Source organism: Loxodonta africana, chromosome 1, assembly GCF_030014295.1.
Source record: "Loxodonta africana isolate mLoxAfr1 chromosome 1, mLoxAfr1.hap2, whole genome shotgun sequence".
Taxonomy (NCBI): domain Eukaryota; kingdom Metazoa; phylum Chordata; class Mammalia; order Proboscidea; family Elephantidae; genus Loxodonta; species Loxodonta africana.
Window position 1 is genome coordinate 15,841,404 of NC_087342.1, and position 23,824 is coordinate 15,865,227.

General features: G+C 48.4%; 1 protein-coding gene across 3 annotated transcripts in view; it reads right to left on the reverse strand.

Annotated features, from left to right (window-relative positions):
- Window positions 1–1,735: 1,735 nt before the first annotated feature.
- Window positions 1,736–23,824, reverse strand: part of ITGB5 (integrin subunit beta 5) — a 135,409-nt gene continuing 113,320 nt past the window's right edge. For 2 of the 3 annotated variants that reach the window (XM_010592899.3, XM_064292249.1), the window contains exons 11-15: window positions 17,234–17,456; window positions 8,867–8,970; window positions 4,428–4,547; window positions 2,907–3,073; window positions 1,736–2,264 (exon numbers count right to left, since the gene is read on the reverse strand). In XM_010592899.3, coding sequence (XP_010591201.3) covers window positions 2,169–2,264; window positions 2,907–3,073; window positions 4,428–4,547; window positions 8,867–8,970; window positions 17,234–17,456 — 710 coding nt within the window. In that variant the 3' untranslated portion in view covers window positions 1,736–2,168. Of the gene's footprint in view, window positions 2,265–2,906; window positions 3,074–4,427; window positions 4,548–4,716; window positions 4,830–8,866; window positions 8,971–17,233; window positions 17,457–23,824 lie in introns of those variants that run through there. The other variant, XR_002786523.2, reaches the window with a different exon arrangement.

Here is a 23,824-nt window from a genome sequence, read left to right on the forward strand (position 1 = left end):
TCCTCAGTGTACACTTGAAAGACTCAAAAAAAGACTTGTTTACAATGCAACAGTTCATTGCAGCACTATTCACAGTAGCCAAAAGGTGGAAACAACCTAAATGCCCCTCAGCAAATGAATGGATAAACAAAATGTGGTACACACATACAATGGAATACTACTCAGTCAGTAGGAGAAATGGTGTCTTGATACATGCTACAGAATGGATGGAGCTTGAAGACATTATGCTGAGTGAAATAAGCCAATCACAAAAGGACAAATACTTTATGACATCACTTATATAGAAAGACATGGGGAAAAAAAGTATGTTGTGCTAACAGCCACCTGTGAGAAAATGAGACTGAAGAAGTTAATGATTTGCCTCCAGGAAACCCACAACAGAACAGGAGAAAAACCCAGAGTTTCTCCCAAAATCATGTATTTTTCTTAATTTAGAATGTCTCAAAGACACTACTTTATCCATCTATTCTACCACTTATTTACACTTGGCTTTATTCTAAAAATAAAGTGGTTCAGAGCTTGGCTGCTAACCAAAAGGTCGGCAGTTTGAATCCACCAGCTGCTCCTTGGAAACCCCATGGGGCTGTTCTACTCTGTCCTAGAAAGTCGCCAAGAGTCGGAATCGACTTGAAGGCAACGAGTTTTTTTTTTTTTTTTTGGTTATTCCAAAACGACTTAAGGCAGCTTCACAAGGCCACAAAGTCTTCCATTCTATTTACACATGACGAAATCCAGAATCTGTTCATATTTGTCCCAGGTAAGAGACTATTTACTGATAGGCATTTGTCTTCAGTGTTTGCCAAAAATGAAGGGAAATTTGCTTCAAGTCTGAGAAGTGATACATTTGGAATGAAAGCCTAATAGCCTTGAAGTGATGCCAATGGCAAGAACTGATCAGAGAAAGAGATTTTAGGAAGAAAGAGCAGGTATTGAGAGGCCAGGCACCATGGCCAGTTGTAACACCCAGGTCTCAGTACAGTTTGTCGTTAGCCTCCTGACACTTGCGTAAGCCACTTCTCCTCCTGGAGTTCCTTCCATCTCGGATATGGGAACCTAAGGAGACTTCAGAGTCCTGGGGGAAAAAAAAAGCTGAAATGGGTGCTGTGCTTTGGTCCTGGGAGTTTATCCAGAGGACAGACACTGGAACCGAAGTGTCATCGCTAATAATGTATAAGAAGTGATTTTGTGTGGAAACCAAGCTCAGCCTCCCTCCTCTGTATGTCTACGTTGAGCCTTATCACCTCAGATGAGGGGAGGGAGGCCAGGGGGTGATTTTCAGTTTTTAGCCTACAACTCATTCTTCAAACAAGAGCTGGGAAAGTCTAAAGATACCTGCCCAGGCCTCCCTTGTACCATCCCGGCTGTCCCTGCGAACCTCATGGGACCCTGTGTGCAGGCCCTGATCTAGGGTACTGGACTGGATTGTGCTGGATGCCCTGAGGAAGTCCACCACCATTTAAATCCCCACCAGAGCACTGCTCAAGGCAGTTCAGAAAGGACCGCAAGCCATCACCATTCCAGAAAGTGTCAGGCGAAAACGAAGTCTTTTGGTTTCAGCCTTTACTTTCAATCCCAAAAAATCGCTTCTCCTTTCATTACAAAAAGTACTGAACACACATGGACCAGGAGAGGCAAGTTGACATTTGCAACAGACATCTCAGTAATCCCATCACCAACACCTGACTGCAAGGCAGAGCCATCAGGCAGATTCTTCTCAGTAATCAGAACGACACCATAGATGCACGAGCTTTTTATTTCATAAAAAAACGATCACTGTGAAACAGCCAGACTGTGTGTTGGTGTTACACTCTCTGACACTTGCCAATAGCCGCCCCCTCTGGCCAGGCTGGAGGGCCCGCCCTCCTGGGAGGGAAGGCAGCCCAGCACCTCAGCAGTTCATTGGGACACAGCAGGACAAGGTGGGAAAGCCGAGCGCCAAGGTCCTCTTGTTCCCGGCTCGGAGAGGAGGCCAGCCTCGCATGGCCGGGCCCAGCGGCCAGGTGGCAGGCCAGGCACTCCTGCGCAGGCTCCTCACCCAGGCTCACTTGAAGGGCCTCTCTGTACTTTCCTCCTTAGGGAGCCGGGATGGAGTCAAGCATTTGTCCGGAGCATTGCAGTTTTTGACTTTTTAGTTCATGCCCCTCCACGCCTCTGAGGAGCAGGAGACGTCAGTCCACCGTGCCATTGTAGGACTTGTTGAACTTGTTGAAGGTGAAGTCCACGGTGTGTGTGGAGATGGGCTTTCTATACAGAGGGTTTGAAGCCTGCAGAACACAGGAGGAAAGAGGAGCTGTGTTAGTTCACCCATTCAAACAGACTCGGTCTAGGCCCTCCCTTGGCCGGCAGCAGCCAGAGGGACCTATGCACAGTCTACGCTAAGGACAGGCTCTGCTCTGATGGGCTCTGCCTCCCTGGGAAGGCCACTCCCTTCTCGGAGCATTAACTCCTCATCTCTGAAATGAGGGCTTAGATCAGAGGATCTCTGAAGCCCCCTCCAACTTTAACAGAAACTGACTCTAGGGACTCAGTGGGTGCTTACTATGTGCTCAGTCTTTCTGGAGCTTGCAGTTTACTTGCGGAGGTAAGATTGACACACACAAAATTACAGACTACCAGAAACTGGGGTCATTTCCTATGGGCATGGTGTCTCTCCAAGACTGTTCAAGCTCTTGCTACCTGAGGCCACGCCCACTGCCTCTGCCTCCTTGAGTCTCTGACCTGGGTCTGGTAGAGGCCTCAGCTCCTGGAGCTGTGCATTCTCACTGTACACAACTGAGCACAGCCTTTGAGGTTTCGTTTCTTTGTTTTTAATGCCAAAGATGGTAATGGGTCTTGCTTGCTTGCCAGAACTCAACAACGCCTCTAGGCCTGAGCTGTCAGCCACTGCCAACGTCCCACTGGCTTACCATTTCATAGCGGGCCCTGGATCGCTCACTCTGGAACTTTGCAAACTCTCTTCGGTCGTGGATGGTGACGAGCAGCTTCCAGATGGCCAGGAGCGCAATCCCAATCAGGAGGATACTGCCAACCACGGCCAGCAGGATAGTCATGGCGTTGGGTGCAGATCCACACTCTGGAGGGGACAGGAGGCATAGTGAGCAAAGCCACCAGCATCCCCACACCCCTCGCACCCCTGCACTCGGGCATACTGGAAATAAAAGGTCGCTTCTCTTGCAAAGGGCCTCCTTTCTCTCCTCCCTTTAGATCTTCACATTGCAGGAAGGCTTCCCCAAGGCACAGAAAGTGAGAGATTCAGAGGGGGTTGATGACTATTCCAAGGTCACACAGCAAGTCTGCAGGCACCTCTCCCCACGTGCTGGGTACACTGCTGCCTTTTCTCCAACATGCAGTGTCCAAGCCCCAGCCCAGCCCAGCCTCCAGGGCAGGATGCTAGGCAGTGTCTTGGCTTTCATGTAAATGCCATCAAGAGCAGACTGTGCAGGCAGGAGGTCTCCTGAAGCCACTTCCGCCGAGGCCTGGGCTGGGGCCAGCCAACATTTGTAAACCCTTAGCGTGCAGCCCGCTGGAGCCAACGTGCTTATTTTCAAGGAACCGCAAGACAGCGCTTGGAAACAAAGCCTCATTCTTACAGGCATGCATCCTGGGCCGGTACCACAGCACTTCCCTTCTGCCGCTGGCCCGGGACGGCACACTGTGGTATGGCCCACTTTGGAAAAACAGTTTGCAGTGTTGTGAATTGAAGAGAACAATTTTTTTAAGGCTCCCCCTCCTCACCCCCCAAAGAATAAAGAAATCTCAGTCTCCCAATCACTCTAAGGCAAAAGGCTTTTTGGTCCCTGGGCCCAAAGCACAAGGCAGAACTCTTGGTGTTTGGATGAAAGCTTGCCCTCCTCGGGGACCAGGGACATCCAGGAAGAAATGTAGGACCCAGCCCTCCATCTGTCCTTGGAATCCACTCTGGGAAGCAGCAGCAGCAGCCCAGCTAGGCTGGGAGTTTCCTGGATGCTCCCTGACTCAAGCAGAGCCCTGCCCTACCCTGCCCAGATCGTCCAGAAGGGCCCTGAACACTCCCCTCCTGCAGAACACATCACTCCTGGCTACCACTGGTGTACAGGTTCCTGCGTCTGCTGAGCACGTTCTGTCTCTTCCCAAATCCGAGCCACTCCCTCCTGCCCAAGGGCAGGGTGCCTCCTCCCATAGCTCCCATCCCCTCAGCCCACTCCTGCTCCCCAGAGCTATACCCCCCTGCCCCAGTAGTGGTCCTGAGCTGTACTCTGACATCTAGGAGTGGGGTACGGCAGGCCTTAGATCCTGATTTTTATGTGGAATTGTATCCCTCCTGTCTCTGGAGTTTGGAAAGGTCAGCGACGAGGGCATGGTGATATCCCAGAGCAGGGAACGGCATCAGAAACGGGACCCCCGCGCTCCTGTGTGGGCAGTGCCCCAAGAGCCTGGCTGTCACCCACCTGGCTCCTTGAGGACCGTCAGGTTGGTCTTCCCACTGGGGAGCTCCGTATAGGTGAACATCATGACACAGTCTTGGGCAGTTTTGTAGAAACAAAGCACAGCTTCCTGGTCATCTTTCACTGGAGGAAACCAAGCAGAAATAGCCCAAATGTCCCTGGGCAATCCCCAGCCGCTGAGGGATATGGGGAGCTGAGCAGCTGGAGGAGGGTGGGCAGTGGCAGTGAGGGGTGTGGGGAGGGAGTCTCAAAAGGGAGGCCGGGCCTTCAAACATGATCTTAGGTTTCTCACACAGAATGCAGGTCCAGGCTTGGAGTTTTAGACTGCTCTGGGGGCGTGAATTCCTTTAGATGCAGGGGACCCGTGGAACACGTTAGGGGACCTTCAAGCCTCTGAAATGTCTCCTGGGGTCGATGTGAAACAAAAGAAGCCATCAATGCTTGGGGCAGGGTGCGGTGGTGGAACTGCCAATGGGAATTAAAGTGATAAAGGAAAGAAGAAGCCAGCGGGAGACTCTGAGGCCCGAGGAGTGTTCACATAAAGGCCAAGTATGTGTGTCCACTCAGGGCTGAGAGCTGGCTGCAGAGGCCAAGAGTCAGCAGCTGTCTCCTGGGATGTGAAACCAAAAAGAACTGCTGGGGAATGAGGAGATGCGGACAAGAGGTTGGTACCCACAGTGCTGTCCAAGCCCTGAGAGAAAGCGAGCCAGCGTTTGGGGCCAGGCCGGTCACAGCTGTGGCCAAGTCCGGACAGTCCAGCCTTGCTCCTGGATGAGAAATGCCCTTCCTCGAGGTCTCTCAAGTCTGCCCCAGTCCCTGTCCCCACAGTGCTGGTAACAGGAAGGGAGGTTATCAGAAGCCTCTGCCCACGCGTTATTCGCATTCCAAGGCTTCACTGGAAAGGGCTAGAAGATTTATTCCTAGGAGGAAAAGGAGGTAGGGGAAAGGTTGAAGTCAGAGTGAGGGGAAAGGTTAGGAAATCAGGCAGTACCAGCACATCTGCCCTGAATAACAAAAAACAAAACAACCAAACCGGTTGCCGTCAAGTCGATTCCAACTCATAGCGACCCCACGTGTGTCAGAGTAGAACTGCTCCACTGGGTTTTCCGTGGCTGTGACCTCCTCAAAGCAGATCACCAGGCCTTTCTTCCAAGGCACCTCTAGGTGAGTTCGAACTGCCAACCTTTCAGTTAGTAGCCCAGAACTTAACCATTTATACCGCTCAGGGACTCCTTAATAGCAACTTACAACACTTGAAGTCAATGTGACGTGAAATGCATTCGAAAACTTGTTGCTTGAGGGGGGTTTAGCCCGGGACCAGATAAACTCGTGTTGTTATCAAACAGGAAGGCCTGGACTTTTTCCGTTTATGAAAAAAGGTAACTTTTACATATTCTTTACTCTCAGCCCCCGAGGCATAAGCCTGGCCTGGATATGAATGTGTGTGTGAGTGTGTAAGTGTGTGAGGGTGTGAGTGTGTGAGTGTGTGTATGAGCGTGTGTGTGTGTATGACAAAAAGCCTAAGAGAAGGAAGGAAAGGCCAAGTGGTGAATCAGAACGTAAGTCTTCTCTGTGAAACAACTGATTCATCTCAGAGGGCTGGATTTAGACGCAGCCGGGCGTGCATGTCTATAATTGCTACAGGCTGAGGGAATCGGGTGGTGGACCACAGGAAGGCATCTTGTCCACCTTTGTGACTGTGGGTGCCTGGTGAGGGGGCAGCTGTCCCCCAGTCTGCAGGCAAAACTGGCTGTGAGCCAGGCTCTAAGCAGCGAGACAGAAGCGGGCAGGAGACGAGGCGTGTGGAGAGACTGGGCTGTGGTGTCCTCACCACTGTCTCCCCGTGGTCTAGCACAACATTTAGCAAGTAGTAGGTGCTCAGTGGAAACCCCGGGGGTATAGTGGTTAAGAGCTACAGCTGCTAACCAACAGGTCAGCAGTTCGAATCTACCATGCACTCCTTGGAAACTCTATGGGGGCAATTCTACTCTGTCCTATAGGGTCGCTATGGGTCAGAGTCGACCTGACGGCGATGGGTTTTAGGTGCTCAGTAAGAAGCCCTGAGTAGGTGGCACTCAGCTGCTAACTGAAAGGTCAGCAGTTAGCCAGCCACTCTGCAAGAGAAAGATGTGGCGATCTGATTCTGTGAAGATGACAGCCTTGGAGACCTATGGGGCAGTTCTACTCTGCCCTAGAGGGTTGTTATGAGTCAGAATCGACTCCTCAGCAACGGGTTTGGTTTGGCTTTGGTTGGGTGCCCAGTGAATATGTCCTGGATGAATAAATGATTCAACATACTCAGAAGCCATGATGTGGCCAGAGCAGTCGGTCAAAACCAGGGAGGCAGACAGGCAGGAACAAGGATGTCAACAAAACAGGCACGACAGGACAAAGACAGACACGCCACTGAGGGCTGGGTGCGTGCAGAAGCGAGAGGTCAAGGCCAGCAAGAGGAGCCTGGGATGCAGATTCCCACGGCAGTTTTTTCCTCCAGCATTTTAACTATTTTAAAGTGTACAGCTCAGTGCTTTCAGTATATTCACAATATTGTGTACCCATTCCCATTGTGTACCCATTCCCACTATATCCAGAACATTTCCAGCATCCCAGTCCCAGTAACCACTAACTTAACTTTCTGTCTCTGTGGATTTACTGTTTTGGAGATTTCATTTAAACAGAGTCACACCATATGTGGCCTTTTGTGTCTGGCTTCTTTCACTCAGCATAGTGTTTTCAAAGTTCATCCACGTTGTTCCACGTAACAGTACTTCGTTCCTTTTTATGACCAAATAGTATTCTATTGTACGGATACACTACGTTTTGTCCATCCGGTCATCAGCTGATAGACATCTGGGTTGCAGACATCTGGGTTGCTTCTACTCTTTGGCTATTATGAATAATGGTGCTATAAACATTTGTGTACAAGTTTTTGTTTACATGTTTTCAGTTCTCTGGGAGTGGAATTGCTGGGTTGGCAGTTCAAATACAACAGCCACTCTGCAGGAGAAAAGGCCTGGTAATCTGCTCCCATGAAGGTTGTAGCCTAGGAAGCCCTATGGGGCAGTTCTACTCTGACATGTAGGGTCACTATGAGCCGGAATTGACTCAACGGTGCCCCACAACAACAACCACATGGCAACTCTATGTTCAACTTTTTGGGGAATTTCCAGACTGTTCTCCACAGTGGCTACACCATTTTACAATTCCATTAGCTATATATGAAGGTTCCTGCACTTGGTCATTTTGACTTGACATAACTGTAGCATTCCAGATAAGTTCCAAACCAATCCCATGCATACAGGGCTAAGATATGCGATTTGCCTCTCTTTACCTCAGAAACTCCTCAGACTGGATGGCAATAGCTGACTGGAAAAGAAATGGATAAACCCAGAGATGGTGAAAAAAAAAATTCTTTGAGCCTCTGTCCAATCTTCTTGGCTGGCCCAGGGGGCAGCCCATCTCCTCCTGTGGGCTCATGGTCAGAAAGGACTTGTAGGCTTTTTCCCACAGGTAAAGGCAGAGGGCTGGACGGTGTAACAGTGGAGTGCTCGGAAAAAGAAGAGCCCCAAGATGCGAGAGCCAGGCAAGATAAGAGAACAAGGAGTGGGTGAGATATGTGGAGGTGGGTGCCCTGCAGGTGGGAGAAGAGCCAGGGTGGCCCTCAGTCCCAGGTTCAGTCTGGATACCACTGAGAGACCTGCCTCCACTGCTGTCTGCAGCATTGTGACAGCTGGCCTGGGCTGAGGGCAAATGCGGAGGAGACTGGCTAGTTGTTCACCAAACATTTTCTCTTCCTCCTGGGTACACAGCTTAACTAAATTCTCAGCCACCCTTGCAGTTAAATGTGCCCAGATGACTGCGTATTAGCCAAAGAAATATAGATAGTGTGAGATGCACCACACCAAGGCCTGGCCCATACAAACCTGTCCCTTGATCCTTTGCTCTCATTCCTCATTTGCTGACTGAATGGAGAGGACTGTTGGGATCTTGTGTAGGATGGAGCCACAATACAGAAGGTGCCTGGTTCCTGAACGACCATGTGGAAGGCCTTACCAACCAGGAACACTTCACTGGACTTTCAGTGAGTGACAAATCGACTTGTATTTTGTTATGGCATTGAGATTTGGAGTTTGTTATAGCAGCTAACATTACTTATCCTAACAAATAAACCAACTTTTGAGAGAACCTAGGAGAAGAAAATGTGGCTAGGAAGGAAATGGCTCCAGAAATGGGGGAGAAACTTATAGAACAAGGCATTCTTGTACCCTGGAAAGCCTGGAATTTCTTGGGCAGTCCGAAATTGTGCCAAGGAAGTCTAGCTGTGCCTCCTAACTCAATAATAAAACTACTCGCTTCTCCATCAAGCAGCCCTGAAGATGGTCCCATGGACGATAAAATCTCTAGGTGTCTGCCAAGGTTCAGGGTTCCTCCAGCCTACTCACCAATGGTGTCCACCCACGTGATCACCTCATCCTTGCAATAGTTGTGGCACGTCTGGTTGCCAGCTGGTTTCCCTGAGTGAAGCAGCAAGCACTCGACACAATCTCTTTGGAAAAGAAGAAATAAATGTGGATGTTAGATGTATAATAGTTCCACCCATATAACTGTGCTCCCAACAATGTAGATTCCAGCCCTTTGTGCTGAACCTTGGCCCCACAGGCCCTCGAAGGTTTTCACTTCCCCATTTTCAGATATTTGGTCCCAGGGAATGTTTCTGCTCCACACTTCTTGTTGCTATTATGCAAGGAAGCCAGAGAGTTCTCACGGGAACATACATGAATTTAGAGGCATGTCTGGTCTACATGTCAAGGTTCAAGTTGTAGACCTCTCATAGTCTGATACCAGGAGCCAAACCCAACTTCATTCCGGTGCATTAAATGCCTGAGATATCTGCTCCAAGAAAAGAAGTTTCTGGGTGACAAAACTGGATTCCAGGCCTCCTGAGGGGTCTTTACACTCCCATATCCAGTGCTGGATACTCCCACATTACCCTAGTTCCCAAGATTCCCTTCCTAGTCATCATCAAAGGCAAGGGTCTCAAACCTCCTGTACATTAGAGTGGTAGAAAATATCAGTGCCTGGGCCCCATCATGCCCACGGAATCCACATCTCAGGGACCAGGGCCTGGGCTCCCCACTGATCTCATGCAAGCAAGGGGTGAGAACCACTGCCCTGGAGAATCTCAGGCTCCAGCCCTCTTATCCCCCCCTTAGACAAAGCCCACCTGACAGCTTCCTAAAGGGCCCTGCTGTCCACTTGCACATTAATCAGTCTACACTAGACTTTGGTGGAAGCTAGAGGGGGACACCTCTGTCCCTGGAAACCTGCATTTGAACAGGGGCCCTCTAGAGAAAGTGGGTTGGGAGCCCCTTTCCTACCTTAGGCCAACAGTTTAAATCAGACAGTATATAAAAATGCTCAATTAAAATCTTCAATTAATGGCTATTATTTATACTCTAAGAAGCCCTGGTGGTACAACAGCTAAGTGCTCAGCTGCTTACCCAAAAGTTGGTGGTTTGAACCCACCCAATGGCTCTGCAGGAGAAAGACCTGATGATCTGCTACCATAAAGATTACAGCCTAGAAAACCCTATGGGGCAGTTCTACTCTGTCACATGGGGTCGCTATGAGTCAAAATCGACTTGATGGCACACCACAACAACATTTATACTCTACATAGTCAAAAGCCAGTTCCAGACATTCACTGTCCATTTTGAGTTACATCAAGGAGAGTAAGGTTCCTCAGGATGCAGGGCTGGAGGAGCTAAGCTTTGACTAAAGGATTGTTAAGCTCACTGTGAAAATGGAAAGTAGGTCCCAGCTACGCTGGTGGACTGCAGGGTGGGGCTAAGGACACGCAGGATGGAGAGAACTAAACTTCAGGGAGGAATGGGTTGGGGCATGACAACCCAGCTGACATGTACCTTTTGGGGACTTCGTGATGCAGCAGTGTTCATTAGTCTGCAAGGAGGGTTAGAGCCCCCAAACAGAAGCTTCCTTGGGAAACTTGGCTAGGACTTAAGAATCTGTGTGCTGGGAAGGGGCACTGCAGAGTGACCTCGCAGAGCCTGATCTGCCCTGCTTACCCAATAGGCCATTGGGGACCAAAAGGGCTGTGTGTCTGGGAAGCTCTCTGGAAAAAATACAGAGGTATATTCAACCACAGTATGTTGCCTTTATTATTATTACCCATTTTTTACTTCCTTGGGATTGAGAGGCCAGTCACTAAAATGTCTCAAGTATAGAAATGGTGAAACGGAATATCAGAGCTGGAAGGGAGCTTGGAGATCATTTTGTTAAGTCCCCTGTACTGACAAGTGAGAAAAATGAAGCCCAAGAGAAGTCAGTGGCAGAGGTGAATCCAGCACCCAGGGGCCCGACCTCTCAGACAAGCCTTTCCCAAGTTTCTACACCACTGTCTGAACGTTAAGAAGGAACAGGTGACTTCCATCTGGAGAAAAATGAAGCAGATCCATACCTCACACCATACACAAAAACTAATTCAAAATGGATCAAGGACCTAACTGTTAAAACTAAAACCATATCATTCTTGAAAGAAAACATAGGGACAAAACTATGGGACCTAGTTTTCTTTAATAATAGACTGTCAAATACAACAAATGCACAAGCAACAGAAGACAAAATAGTTAATTGGGACCTGATAAAAATTAAATATTTGCATTTATCAAAAGAGACTCAGATACTTGTACACTAATGTTCCCAGAAGCACTGTTCACAACAGCCAAAAGGTAGAAACAACCTAAATGCCCATCAGCAGATGAATGGATAAACAAAATGTAGTACATACATACAATGGAATACTACTCAGCCAGTAAGAGAAAGGAAGTCTTGATAATGCTACGGTATGGATGGAGCTTGAAGACGTTATGCTGAGTGAAATAAGTCAGTCACAAAAGGGCAGATATTGCATGGCCTTGCTTATATAAAAAGACAATAACAGGCAAATGTATAGAGACCAAAGTTTATTAGTGGTTACTAGGGGAGGGAGGGAGGGGGAAGGAAAGGTGGGGTCCTGCTTATGGAGTACTGAGTTTCAGTTTATGATGATGAAAAAATTGCACTGTTTAAGGGTAGGGTTGCACAGCCTGTTATTGTAATTGCTGTCAACAAGTTGTACACCTATAAAAAACTGAATTGGCAAAAGTTGTGTGACAGATACATTTACAACAATGATTAAAAAAAAAAAAGTAGTTGCTGAGGCTGCTTATGTACAACCAAACACCTCATGGATTTGGAGGTTTGTTGTTGTGTTGTTCAGTGGCATCAGGTCAGTTCCAGCTCATAGTGACCCTATGTACAACAGAACAAAACACTGCCTGGTCCTGTGGCATCCTCACAATCATTGCTATGTTTGAGCTCATTGTTACAGCTACTATGTCAATCCATTTCATCGAGGGTCTTCCTTTTTTTGCTGACCCTCTACCTTTCCAAGTATGATGTCCTCCTCCAGGGACTGGTCCCTTCTGATGACATGTCCAAAGTATGTGAGATGAAGTCTCGCCATCCTTGCTTCCAAAGAGCACTCTGGCTGTACTTCTTCCAAGATAGGCTTGTTCATTCTTCTGGCAGTCCATGGTATATTCAATATTCTTCGCCAGCACCATAATTCAAAGGCATCAATCTTCTTTGGTCTTCCTTGCTCATTGCACAGCTTTCGCATGCATATGAGACTTAATTAAGGTCATGGTTTAATTGGCCCAATGACATTTTTAGTGCCGGTCTTAGTTATCTAGTGCTGGTATAACAGAAACAGCACAAATGGGTGGCTTTAACAAACAGAAACTTATTTGCTCACAATTTAGGAGGTCATAAAGTTCGAATTCAGGGCACTGGCTCTAGGGGAAGGGTTTCTCTCTCTGTCGTCTCTGGGGGAAGGTCCTTGTCTCTTCTGAGCTCCTATTCCTGAGCAATCTTCATGTGGCTTAGCATCTCTCTTCCCCCATCTCTGCTTCTTCCCTTGCTTGTTTAATCTCTTTTATATTTTAAGAGATTGACTTAAAACACACCCTACACTAATCATGTCTCATTAACGTAACAAAGACAACCCATTCCCAAATGGGATTATGACCACAGAAATAGAGGTTAGGATTTACAACACATATTTTGGGGGGACACAATTCAATTCATAGCAGTGCTTCTGTTCTACCTCCCAGTTTGTTGCATAGCGCCTGGGGTCTTAAAGCTTGCAAGTGGCCATCCAAGGCACAACAATTAGTCTGTATTTACCTGGAGCAACAGAGGAAGAAGGAGAGTCAGGAATGGAAGAGGAAATGGAATGTGTGGCTAATTGCCTCCATCAATAATTACTGTACCTCCTTTGCCATAAGGCCAGAAGAACTGGATGGTGCCCAGCTATTATTACTGAAAGTTTTGATCAAAGATTCTATAAAAGGATTCTGATCAAAAGGGGGGAATGCAGAACAGAATTTCAAATTCTCATGGACCTCACAGACTTTCTGGAGCCATGGAGGCTGGATGAACCCCTGAAACTATTGCCCAGAGATAATTTTAAACCTTAAACCAAAAATATCCCCTGAAGTCTTCTTAAAACCAAACAACATTTTAGCTTAATTAGTAAAGCATACCTCCCTTGAATATGGTGCTCTTTTAAGATCTACCTATATGGGATCAAATAGACAACAGTAACCCTGAGGATTAAATAGGAAACTTAGGAGGCAGTGAATTTATTAATGGGGGGAGGAACAGCTCAAAAAAGGAGGGTGAGAATGTAATCAATGTCACTGAACTGTCCATGTAGAAGTTGTTGAATTGGTGTATGTTCTGTGTATTTTCTCAACAACAACAACAAAAATAAATTATATATAAAAAAAAAGGCTTTATCGAAAGAGTAAGAAAACCTACAGACTGGAAAAAAAATCTCTGAGAACCACATATCCAGTAAGGGTCTAATATCCAAAATATATATAAAACTTACACAGTTTAACAACGGAAAAGACAAATAACTCAATCAAAAACGGGCAAAGGCAAGAGACAGGATGGGCCACACTGGATCTGCCAGAAACCAGAAGAACTAGATGGTGCCCGGCTACAACCAATGACTATCTGACAGGGATCACAACAGAGAATCTCTGGTGGAGCAGGACAGCAGTGGGATGCAGACCTCAAATTCTCATAAAAAGACCAGACTTAATGGTCTGACTGAGACTAGAAGGACCCCGGAGGTCATGGTCCCCAGACCTTCTGTTAGCCCAAGACAGGAACCATTCTCAAAGCCAACTCTTCAGACAGACTGGACTATAAGACAGAAAATGATACCGGTGAGGAGTGAGCTTCTTGGCTCAAGTAGACACATGAGACTGTAGGCAGCTCCGGTCTGGAGGGGAGATGAGAGGGCCGAGCGGGACAGAAGCTGCCACTGGTTTACAAAAGGTTTCACAGGAACACTCTACTTACGGATAGCGGGGGAAACCTGTTTCCCATGAAGTCATCTTTAAACAAAACAACAGTTTAGCTCGATAAATAAAGAATGCTGGCCGTGAGCACTGCACCTTTTTAAAGAATTACCTGTATGGGATCAAGGAGCCCTGGTGGTACAGTGGTTAAGAGCTTGCCTACTAACCAAAAGGTCACCAGTTCGAATCTACCAGCTGCTCCTTGGAAACAATATGGGGCAGTTCAACTCTGTCCTGTAGGGTTGCTATGAGTGGGAATTAATTCAACGGCAATGGGTTTGGTCTGTTTTTTTATGGGATCAAAATGATAATAGTAACTGTAAAGCACAAATGAGCACTTTGGCAGGCAGAGTGTCTGGCTGACAGTGGTGAAATGATACTGGCAGGGACAGTGAGAGTGGTGACACAATGTGAAGTCTATCCATTGTCAATGAACTGTACATGTAAAAACTGTTGAATGGGTATATGCTATGCTGTGTATATTTTCACCAAAAATTAAAAAAATAAAAAAGAATCAGCAAGTGAGCAGATCACAAAGGGAAAAGGGATAAGACTTTTTTAAGAGGGTTCTAATACGCTTAAGAATTCAGCTATTGCAGAATTGGCTACAAAATCCCAATCTCCTGGGACTGACTTCGTGGAAACATCCCGGAGTTAGAAACAGAAGATGGGCAACAGAGACTTGGCTCGGGACCAGGAAGGGGTGGCTCCAGGTCTGCTCACTCATGCTGGCCAGCCCCTCCTCCAGCATTCGGGATTAACAAGTTGCAAAGAGAGGTGCTGTTTCAGGTCCCAGTAGGACTTCCCAGGCCTCCATCTGCATCCCCTATTGTCGTTAAACCAGAGCTCCAGGCCACTTGCAGGAAACCCTCCCTAATCACTCATATGAACTTATCACTCTAACCTGTATGCTCTGTGGACTGGGTTGAAACTTGTAATATATTGCAGCCATGTATTCAGTTAAGACTGGCCTTTAAAAAGAAAACAAGTTGCCGAGAGAGACTTTGCTCGAACAGCTTATTAACTGAAATCAGCTGAGGTTGACTATGGCCGTCACCCAAGGTGAAGAGTATGTTCTGGTCAGTTCTACAAAGTGGAGATTGGCTGCTCTGAAACTCCAGGGAAAAAAGGGACACAGAGCTTCAAGACCTCGTGACCTCATGGCTCTTAACAAAGCAGCAAGTAGAAAACCACCTACATAAGTCACTATCAAAGGGACTTTGTTTAAAAAAAAAAAAAAGTTGCAACTAGGCCATGAAACAGACAGAGGGTCAGTGCGGCTCAGAGACAAAAAGGGACAGTGAGGTTTCCTTTTGGTATCTCTTTGTTCTCCTTGCTCCTTTGGTATTACTTAACGGATAGTAAAGAAAATTAAGTCTACGTCTCCTAGGAAGTAAAGGCTTTAAACATTTAAAGGTAGGGTTGTTTCCCCTGGGGCCTTTCGACAGAAGCCAATGCTGGCTGCCTGGCTGCTCGGTAGGAAGGGAAGGTGAATGCTTTGTGTCCTTTTATTGACTCCATGTGTGTTTGTCCCTGCGTTCCCCCAGCCCCCAGTAACCTAGTGTGCCCAAGGACCAGAAGCGGATACTCAAAAGTGCTCCTTGGGTGGGAGTCGGGAGGGGCACTTATAGTGGCAAACTGTAGCTAATGTCTGTGATTTCAGTCCTCAGGATGGCCAGCCAGCTGTTTGGGCTCCAGATCCAGGATCCTAGTTTCCGCCTCTGGGGGGATTTCTGTGGTTTCCGCTCTTTGTTGTCGTTAGCTGCCGCCAAGTCCACCGCTGACTCATGGAGGAGGCCCTGTGCACAACAGTGCAACATGCTACCCAGTCCTGCACCATCCCTGTCATCGGTTATGGATCGGACACTGCCAGCCACTAGGTTTTCACTGGCTGCTTTTCAGAAGTATTTACCAGGCCTTTCTTCCTAGCCTTAGTCTGGAAGCTCCGCACAACCTGTTCGGTATCACAGCAACATGCAAGCCCTCCACTGACTGGCGGGTGGCGACGGCACATGAGGGGCACAGGCCAGAAACTGAACCTCGCTGTCCTGCACGGAAGGCGAGAATCCTATCGCTGAACCACGACGGCCTCTCTCCATTTTCAGCAGGCCGAAAGCACATCTGTTTTTCTTCTCTCCCTCTCCCCTCGATTCCAAAAAAATAAACAAAACAAAACCTGGTCCTGTCTGTCTTGTCTCTCCATCTGCAGCCAGCTCTCAATTACCCACGCCTGGATCACTTGCGGCAATTGTATGACCAGAGGCTGGCCTTCCACTGCCACCGAGAACATTTCTGAGCACGACTGACCAGCAGCCACTGGAGGCTCGGGGAGCATGAACTCATTTCATTATCAGCCTGAGCCAGACATTTGGAAGGGAGCTCTGCCAAAAGAAAACCGCACAGTTGCATTCCCCAGCCAAAGGGAAACGCCATTTGTATTAATATTATTATTTGTTTCTGATTATCTGTGCCCTCCCTCCCGGCTCCTTGGCATGGACCACGATGACACAGCTGCCTCTGCAGCACATTTCCAAAGCAAACGTCACCCTTGCCTTTCAGAAGCCCATTGCTCCTTGGTTCTTTTAATTCCTTCTCAGCCCCACTCTCGGCGAGTGTGAAGGGCAGAGCCTTGGGGGGAGGTCAGCACAGCTCCCCGAGCCCGGGGCTGAGTCTGTTGTGCCCAGGGCCCGAATCTGGACCATCCCTGCATTCCGCAGCAGCACAGAGCCTGCGCTATTATCTCTATAAATGGAGCAGAAAATTCAAATGCCAATGCAGCCCGTTTCTGGCAGGCCTTATCTAGTTCGGGTGCCTTCCTATCCAATTTACCTTCTCGTTACGTTTTGTCGAAAGCCGCAGTTCCCAAATGTGTGCTCTGTGAAACATTGTTTGGGACATGCTAACAGGAAGGGGTTGAATGCAGCTGAGAAATCGATGCACATTCTAACCCCTTTCGGAAATTTACAAGAGCGTGCTGAAGGCTCGCTGAAGGTGCTATTTCGGTGCTCGACCCAGTTGAATTTCATTTAACTCGGTAATCCAGTAATTTCTAAACTTGTTTAGGAATAGGAGAGCGGCGGAGGTATTTTGTTTTTATTTTCCCATGAAATCCCTATGGAACCAGTGCTTCAAAGATGCTATTTTGGGAAATGCCAGTTTAGTTACCATTAGTAAGAGTTTTGCTCCCCAGCAAGGCCTGGATGGGTGGAAGACTAGGGGAGAGGCAGGCTGAGGAGAGGCTGGCCTGGCCCCTGAGGGCTGCCTGGCTGGGAGACAAGGCCCGAGCAGGCATGTTCTGGGGTGACAAGCTGAAGTGACTAGGGCGGTGGGTGCGGTGTGGGAGGGTGTAGGTGGGGAAGGGTGGGTGGCTGTTACCTCTTAGTACTGCAGGCATCGGGGCAGGTCGGGCACTTCTCACACGTCTCCCCAAAGGCTCCCGGCTCCGTGCACTGGCACTGCCCACAGACGCAGTGCCCACGGTCGCTGCAGATCTGGCCGTCCTTGGCCTGGCACGAGCTGATGCCCGTCGAGCAGTTACAGTTGTCCCCGATGTAACCTGCGTGGCACCTGCACTCTCCACAGTGGCACTCGCCGTGGCCTAAAAGAACACACGTGGCACATCAGGGCCCGCCGGCCTTCACACGGGCACATCACCAGGCACTGGGGGTACAACAGAGACTGGGGCACGGACTCTGCCCTCAGAGCTGCTTGGTGAGACAGACGGAGGGGGCCTAGTGCGGGTATGGAGTGACAGCAGGGGGCGCTGCAGCTCATCTGGCCTGGCATGGCGATCCAAGTCGGGCCAGAGCTTGGCCAAGTCATACCGCAGGACCAGAACCCAGGAGAAGGGCTTTTTGCCTCAATTGTTGTGCCAGGCTAAATAATGACCGCCAACTATGTCCACGTCCAAGCCCCCGGAACTTGTGAATGTTACCTTATAAGGCAAAAGCAACTTTGCAGACATGATAAAGTGAAGGATTTTAAGATGGAGAGATTATCCTGGATTATCTCATTGGGCCCAATGTAATGACAAGGGTCCTTCTAAAAGGGAGGCGCAGGGAGACCTGACTATAGAAGAAGGAGGCAATGTGATGATAGAAGCACTGTTGGCTTTGAAGATGGAAGACAGGGCCACAAGCCAAGGAATGCGGCTCTGGAAGCTGGAAAAGGGGAGAAAAACGGACAACAACAATAGGAAACCAATGCAGCTGTTCTCCCTCAGTCCTGGTGAGATCTAAACTCTCACTCCGGCCTTGGGACCCATAGCCAACAGCGAAGATTTAGGAGCAGACGCCAAGAATAGCAGCAGCGGCAGCAGCAGCTAAGGCTTATATATCACTTGCCATCGAGTTGGCTCTGACTCACGGTGACACCACGCGTGTCAGAGTACAACTCCGCTCCATAAAGTTTTCAATGGCTGATTTTTGGGAGCAGATCGCCAGGCCCTTCTTCAGAGGCACCTCTGGGTAGACTCAAATCTCCAGCCTCTCGACTAACAGCTGAGCGTGTTAACCGTTTGCACCACCCAGATGTCAGGCACTGTCTTAAGCGCTTTACGTGTATATACTTAATTCTTACAACAACCCTAGGAGGTAGGTTTAAGGTGCGCCTGACCCAAGCCATGGTGTTTTTCAATCACCTCGCATGCGTGCAAAAGCTGGACAATGAATAAGGGAGACCAAAGAGCTACGCCTTTGAATTATGGTGTTGGCGAAGAATACTAAATATACCATGGGCTGCCAGAAAAACGAACAAATCTGTCTTGGAAGAAATACAGCCAGAATGCTCCTTAGAAACAAGGATGGCAAGACTTCATTTCACATGTTATCAGGAGGGACTGGACCCTGGGGAAGGACATCATGCCTGGTAAAGTAGAGGGTCAGCAGAAAAGAAGACCCTCAATGAGATGGATTGACACGGTGGCTGCAACATTGGGCTCAAGCATAACAACCATGAGGATGGCACAGGACTGGGCAGTATTTTGCTCTGTTGTCCATGGGGTCACTATGAGTCAGAGCCAACTTGATGGCATCTAACAACAACAAATTAGACAAGTAGTATTGTTCTCCTCATTTTATAAGTGAGGAAAGTGAGACAGAGAAGGGGAAGTGGCTAGTCATAGGTCATGCAGCTAGTGGCAGTAGAGCCGGGATTCACATCCAAGGAATCTGGCTCTAGTGTGTCCATGGTCCTAACTCCGGGATCCACTGTGTCTTACGAGGAAGGACGGAAGAGCACCTGGCCAAGATGAGTACCTCAGGAGAGCCACTTCAGCTCCTCCTTGCAGGAGGGACCCTTTCCACAGCCTGGGTATCACTTCCAGGTTCTGCAGATATCAAGGGCGGATCAGAGGACAGTGTGTGTGTGTGTGTGTTAAATAGTGAAAAGCACAACTAGCCCCATCTTCCACTGGGGCCCCGAGTCTGACAGCGAGTGGATTCTCAACTTCGTATACTAACAAAGGTGGAGAGCTGTGCTACAGATAACCACTTCATTTTTTTAAAGAATCTACCTTGTACTATTTTTGCAGGAGACTTTCCTTCCTAATGCCATTTTGCTAAGGCTGACGGTAATAAAACCGTGAGTGGCACAGTGGTTAACAGCTCAGCTGCTAACCCAAAAGTTGGCAATTCAAATCCACCAGCTGCTCCTTGGAAACCCTATGGGGCAGTTCCATTCTGTCCTATTAGGTCACTGTAAGTCGGAATCAACTTGATGGCAACAGCTTTAGTGTTTTTTTTTTTTTTTTTTGGGTGGTGGTTATGTTTACTGAGCACCCCGCCCCCCAAAGACCAGTAGGAAGGGATGGGGAGTCATACAGGTACCAGGAGGTTGCTTGCATTTTCTTTCCACACCTAAGTCAGTTATCCTGGTAGTTGGATCCCAGCATCTTCTCTGTGACCACCAATGATGTGACCCACAATATAGGTCAGAATCTAGCTCCCAGGAACCTCTTCACCCTCCACTTACTTTCTGGCCCAGCTCTGTTCAGCCTCCAATCTGTGGGTGGCAACGAGGCCATCTGGAGGGCCCAGCCTCCCAACCCTCCATGCCTGGAGGCTCTCCACATGCCCGGGAGGCTCAAAGCCACAGCAAATATTGTGCTAGGCAGGGAGGGCCCTCGAATTTACCAGGCAGTTCTGAGGCATATGGCAAGCCCTCTGGGAGAGGTGAGGAGGAGGAGAATTTTATATTGTTACCAAATACAGTTAGAGCAGGAAGGGAATTGGCATTCACTGTCTCAGAAAAAGTGGTCTCCCTGGGCTGGCCTGCAGACCATGCTTATTGCTTATAAATGCAGCACTGACCATGACCTTTTGCTTTTGTATATTTTTGCTTTATGGGAGAAGAGATGTACAAGCCATTGGAGAGGGCCAGAACCATATTAAAAACCTACCCCCTAGAAGTGCACTGATATCGACAACTCACTTTGAAATGCGTTCCAAAAAATAGGTATTGATGGATGGATAGAGGAGGAGGTTGTGGAACACACCTTTAACTGCTTAGAAGCCAGTGTGATGTGTGAGTCACAGGTGAGAGCAGAACCCTGCTGCTTACAGGTTACACAAGGAGTGGGGAGTGGTGCAACAGGGCAGGAGAGCTCATGCTGGCGGCCTTGCTCCTACCTCCACCAGTCCACACACAGCACCAGCTTCAAGCTCTGGCAGGAAACACCCCCACAGGAAGTCTTTCAAATGGAACAGATCCAATCCCTACAACTCCCTCATTCTTGGGCCTCAGGGACCACCTTGGTCAAGAGTCTGTTTTAAATTAAAAATGGTTCACTGCCAGGGGGTAAGTCTCCCCCGCCCAACATTTTATTATGAAAATCTCCAAACCCGCAGCAAAGATGGAAGAATTGTATGGTGAACAACCATATGCCCACCACCCAGATTCCACGATGAACATGTCACATGTTGCTTTATCATCTGTCTACCCACCCGTCTATCCATCAATACCTATTTTTTGGGACACATTTCAAAGTGAGTTGTAGATATCAGTGCACTTCTAGGGGGTAGGTTTTTAATATGGTTCTGGTCCTCTCCAATGGCTTGTACATCTCTTCTCCCATAAAGCAAAAATACACAAAAGCAAAAGGTCATGGTCAGTGCTGCATTTATAAGCAATAAGCATGGTCTGCAGGCCAGCCCAGGGAGACCACTTTTTCTGAGACAGTGAATGCCGTTTCCCTTCCTGCTCTAACTGTATTTGGTAACAATATGAAATTCTCCAAATATAACCTGATATATATTCCAAAGGGTCAAGGGGTCGAAGAAGAAATGGCATTATTTTGTTGAAAGGCTAGGGTTTCGGGAGAAGCGTGTGCCTGCATTGAAGGGGAAACTTGCTTCCTTTAGTGATCGGGCATCTGCATGCAAAGGGCTGCTTGTTGCAGAATGAAGTAAAGCAGGCAGATGTACTGTATTTTGTAGTTTCCATCATGACAGGCGATGAGCCAGCAAACCCAGGGGCTTCGTGTCAGTCTGACACCTTCAGGCCCAAGCACTGCACAGCCCAGCCCATCCCAAGGTCAATGCCATTCAGTGTGCCTAGATTTAGAAGAGAGGAGTCAAGGGTAGGGGGAAGGAGAGAAGGGAGGCGGCGATTCACCAAAGGCCATTGCCATGGTTTTGTGAAGAAGGACAGGGCCCGCCACCGAAGACACAAGCCATTCCTGAAACCGTCCCACAACACTGGAGCACAGCAAGGACATAACAAGAAAGAAAACGGATGCAAAGAATCCGAGATGTGAGCACAGCATGAACAGCCCCGGCCTGCTCGCTGGATAGGGAGCAAGGGGAGAGCGGCTGAGGGGCTGTGGGACATCAGAAAGTCTTTATGCGTGTGGCTTTTTGGCCTCAAGTATTTGATGACTTCAAAGCAAAGTCCCAGCAAACCAAACTAGGAAAGATGCCCCAGGCTGCACACTTGGTGAAACTGCTGAGGCCACCTGAATTCTTTGCCTTAGTGACTCACAACGACATAGATCTGGCCATGTTTTCTGCTAGTCCCAACGTCTCAGAGCCTGTAAGTGGCCCTCAGCCTACCCTACCTTTCCCACAACTTGAATGCCCTGAGGTCTTCCATACCGTTTGTCAGCCCCTGGCCTCTCCGAATGCCCTAATAGGAACACGTATCATTAAAACAGCAGGGACCATTTGCCCCTGTCCCAGGGATCAGTAACCTATCAGTCACCACTAGAACTGAAGGAGAGACTGGGAACACGATCCTGGCTAACAACACCTGGAGAATCTAAGCAAGGATTCTTCATCACAACAAAGCTAGTTTATGTTATCCCCAACACCTTGGCAAAGCTCATGCATTTAACGACACCCATTTAATACCGGGCAGACACACAAATATTTTCATTGCACAGAGACAGGTATATTAAAGGGCATGTGAAAACATTCTGTAAGCTGTGGATTGTTACACACGTGCAAGCTATTATTAGTACTACCTTTGTTAGGATGATTGATGGCTAAGTGGACCGGAAGTTGTAAATGCGTCTATTTATACAGAATTTCAGCTCTATGGAATTCAACAGCTTTCCATCAGCAAAACAGTGCTTGTGTGGGCTGTGCGCCAAGACATGGTTCCTAGCCTCCTCTTATAAAATTGAATGCCGGATGTTCAGAGGAAGGGGCGCGCATGAAGTGGGCTTGGAAGGAGCTGGCAGAGAGGAAGGAAGGGATCAGTGGCCTGGAAGCCAAAGGGAGAGGGTGAAAGTAAGCCACACCATCAGTTTCACAGACAGCCCGGGAAGGGTGAAGCCTAGAGTGACTACAGGATTTCACCACTGGCTGGTGATAGGAGGTTAGTGGACCAGTAGGGTAGGATCCAGGCTATAGAGGGGTGAGAATTGGTGACAACGTGTGTAGACAACTCCCACAAGTAATCCAGTTTTGTAGGGAAAGGAAGATGTGGGGAGGAAGGAGGAGAAAGGGATTCTGAAGCTGGAGCATACCTGCTTGTTCTTCTGATTAAAGAGAAAGGTTTGGAAGAAAGAAAATGGTGGTGGGGGGGGAATGGAGAGATCAAGGGAATGGCAAGTTCTAAAGAGGTCACAGCAGAGAGGGAGTGGGGGAAAGGGATGAGCTGGAGGCTGAGGGCCGTGGTCCCGGAGAGGGTCTGACAGAGTTTGGAGCTGCGTGGAAGCTGAGGGAAACGGACTTGAACTAGGTTCAGTCCCTGACTCCACCATTCACTATGCAATCTTGGCAAGCCTCTCTGACAACCCATTTCCTCATCTGTAAATGAGGATAATGCCTTCATTGTGGGAACATTATTGGAAACAATGGCACTATTGCATGTAACGTCCCTATCGTGGTATCTGGCGCATGGAAGCACCCGGAAATGGTAGCTAGAACTGCTGTGGCTATTATTGGAGGCCAACATCTGAGGAACTCAGAGACCAATGTGTTGGACAGCTCAACCACAGGAAAATTCAAGGGCCCAGCACAGTGGGACTCGGTAGAGGAAAGGGCATAAAGCAGGCACCAAGGTCATCAGGGAGTGTAGCAGGTGGCCAGGAGGTCAGAAAATGACAGTGACCTTGAGGAAACGTAGAGGATCCTGTGGCGGGATGGCACTACTTGAAAGGAAAGGTGCTCTTTGGTGGTGAAGCAAAGAGCTAAGAGCATCACCGAGGAACTAAGAGTGTGCTAACCCAGTACGGGAAGATGGCAGCCCCCTGGTGGGCTCAGGGACCACCAGGGTCCAGAAAAGGACATGGTGGGGATTTCTGTATATGGCTGAGGATGAAGAAAAGCCTGTTCACCACGGAACATGATGGCAGAGAAGGAGCTGGGATACTAGGAGAGATCTGGAAAATGGGGCAGGAGGTGCAGTGGTTAGCCCATGGATGTGGTTTCTGGAGCCAGATTACCTGGGTTGGCCTCCTGGACCTGCCCTTTACCCGAAGTTACTGATGTTTAACTTCTGTAAACCTTGGCTTCTTCATTTTTA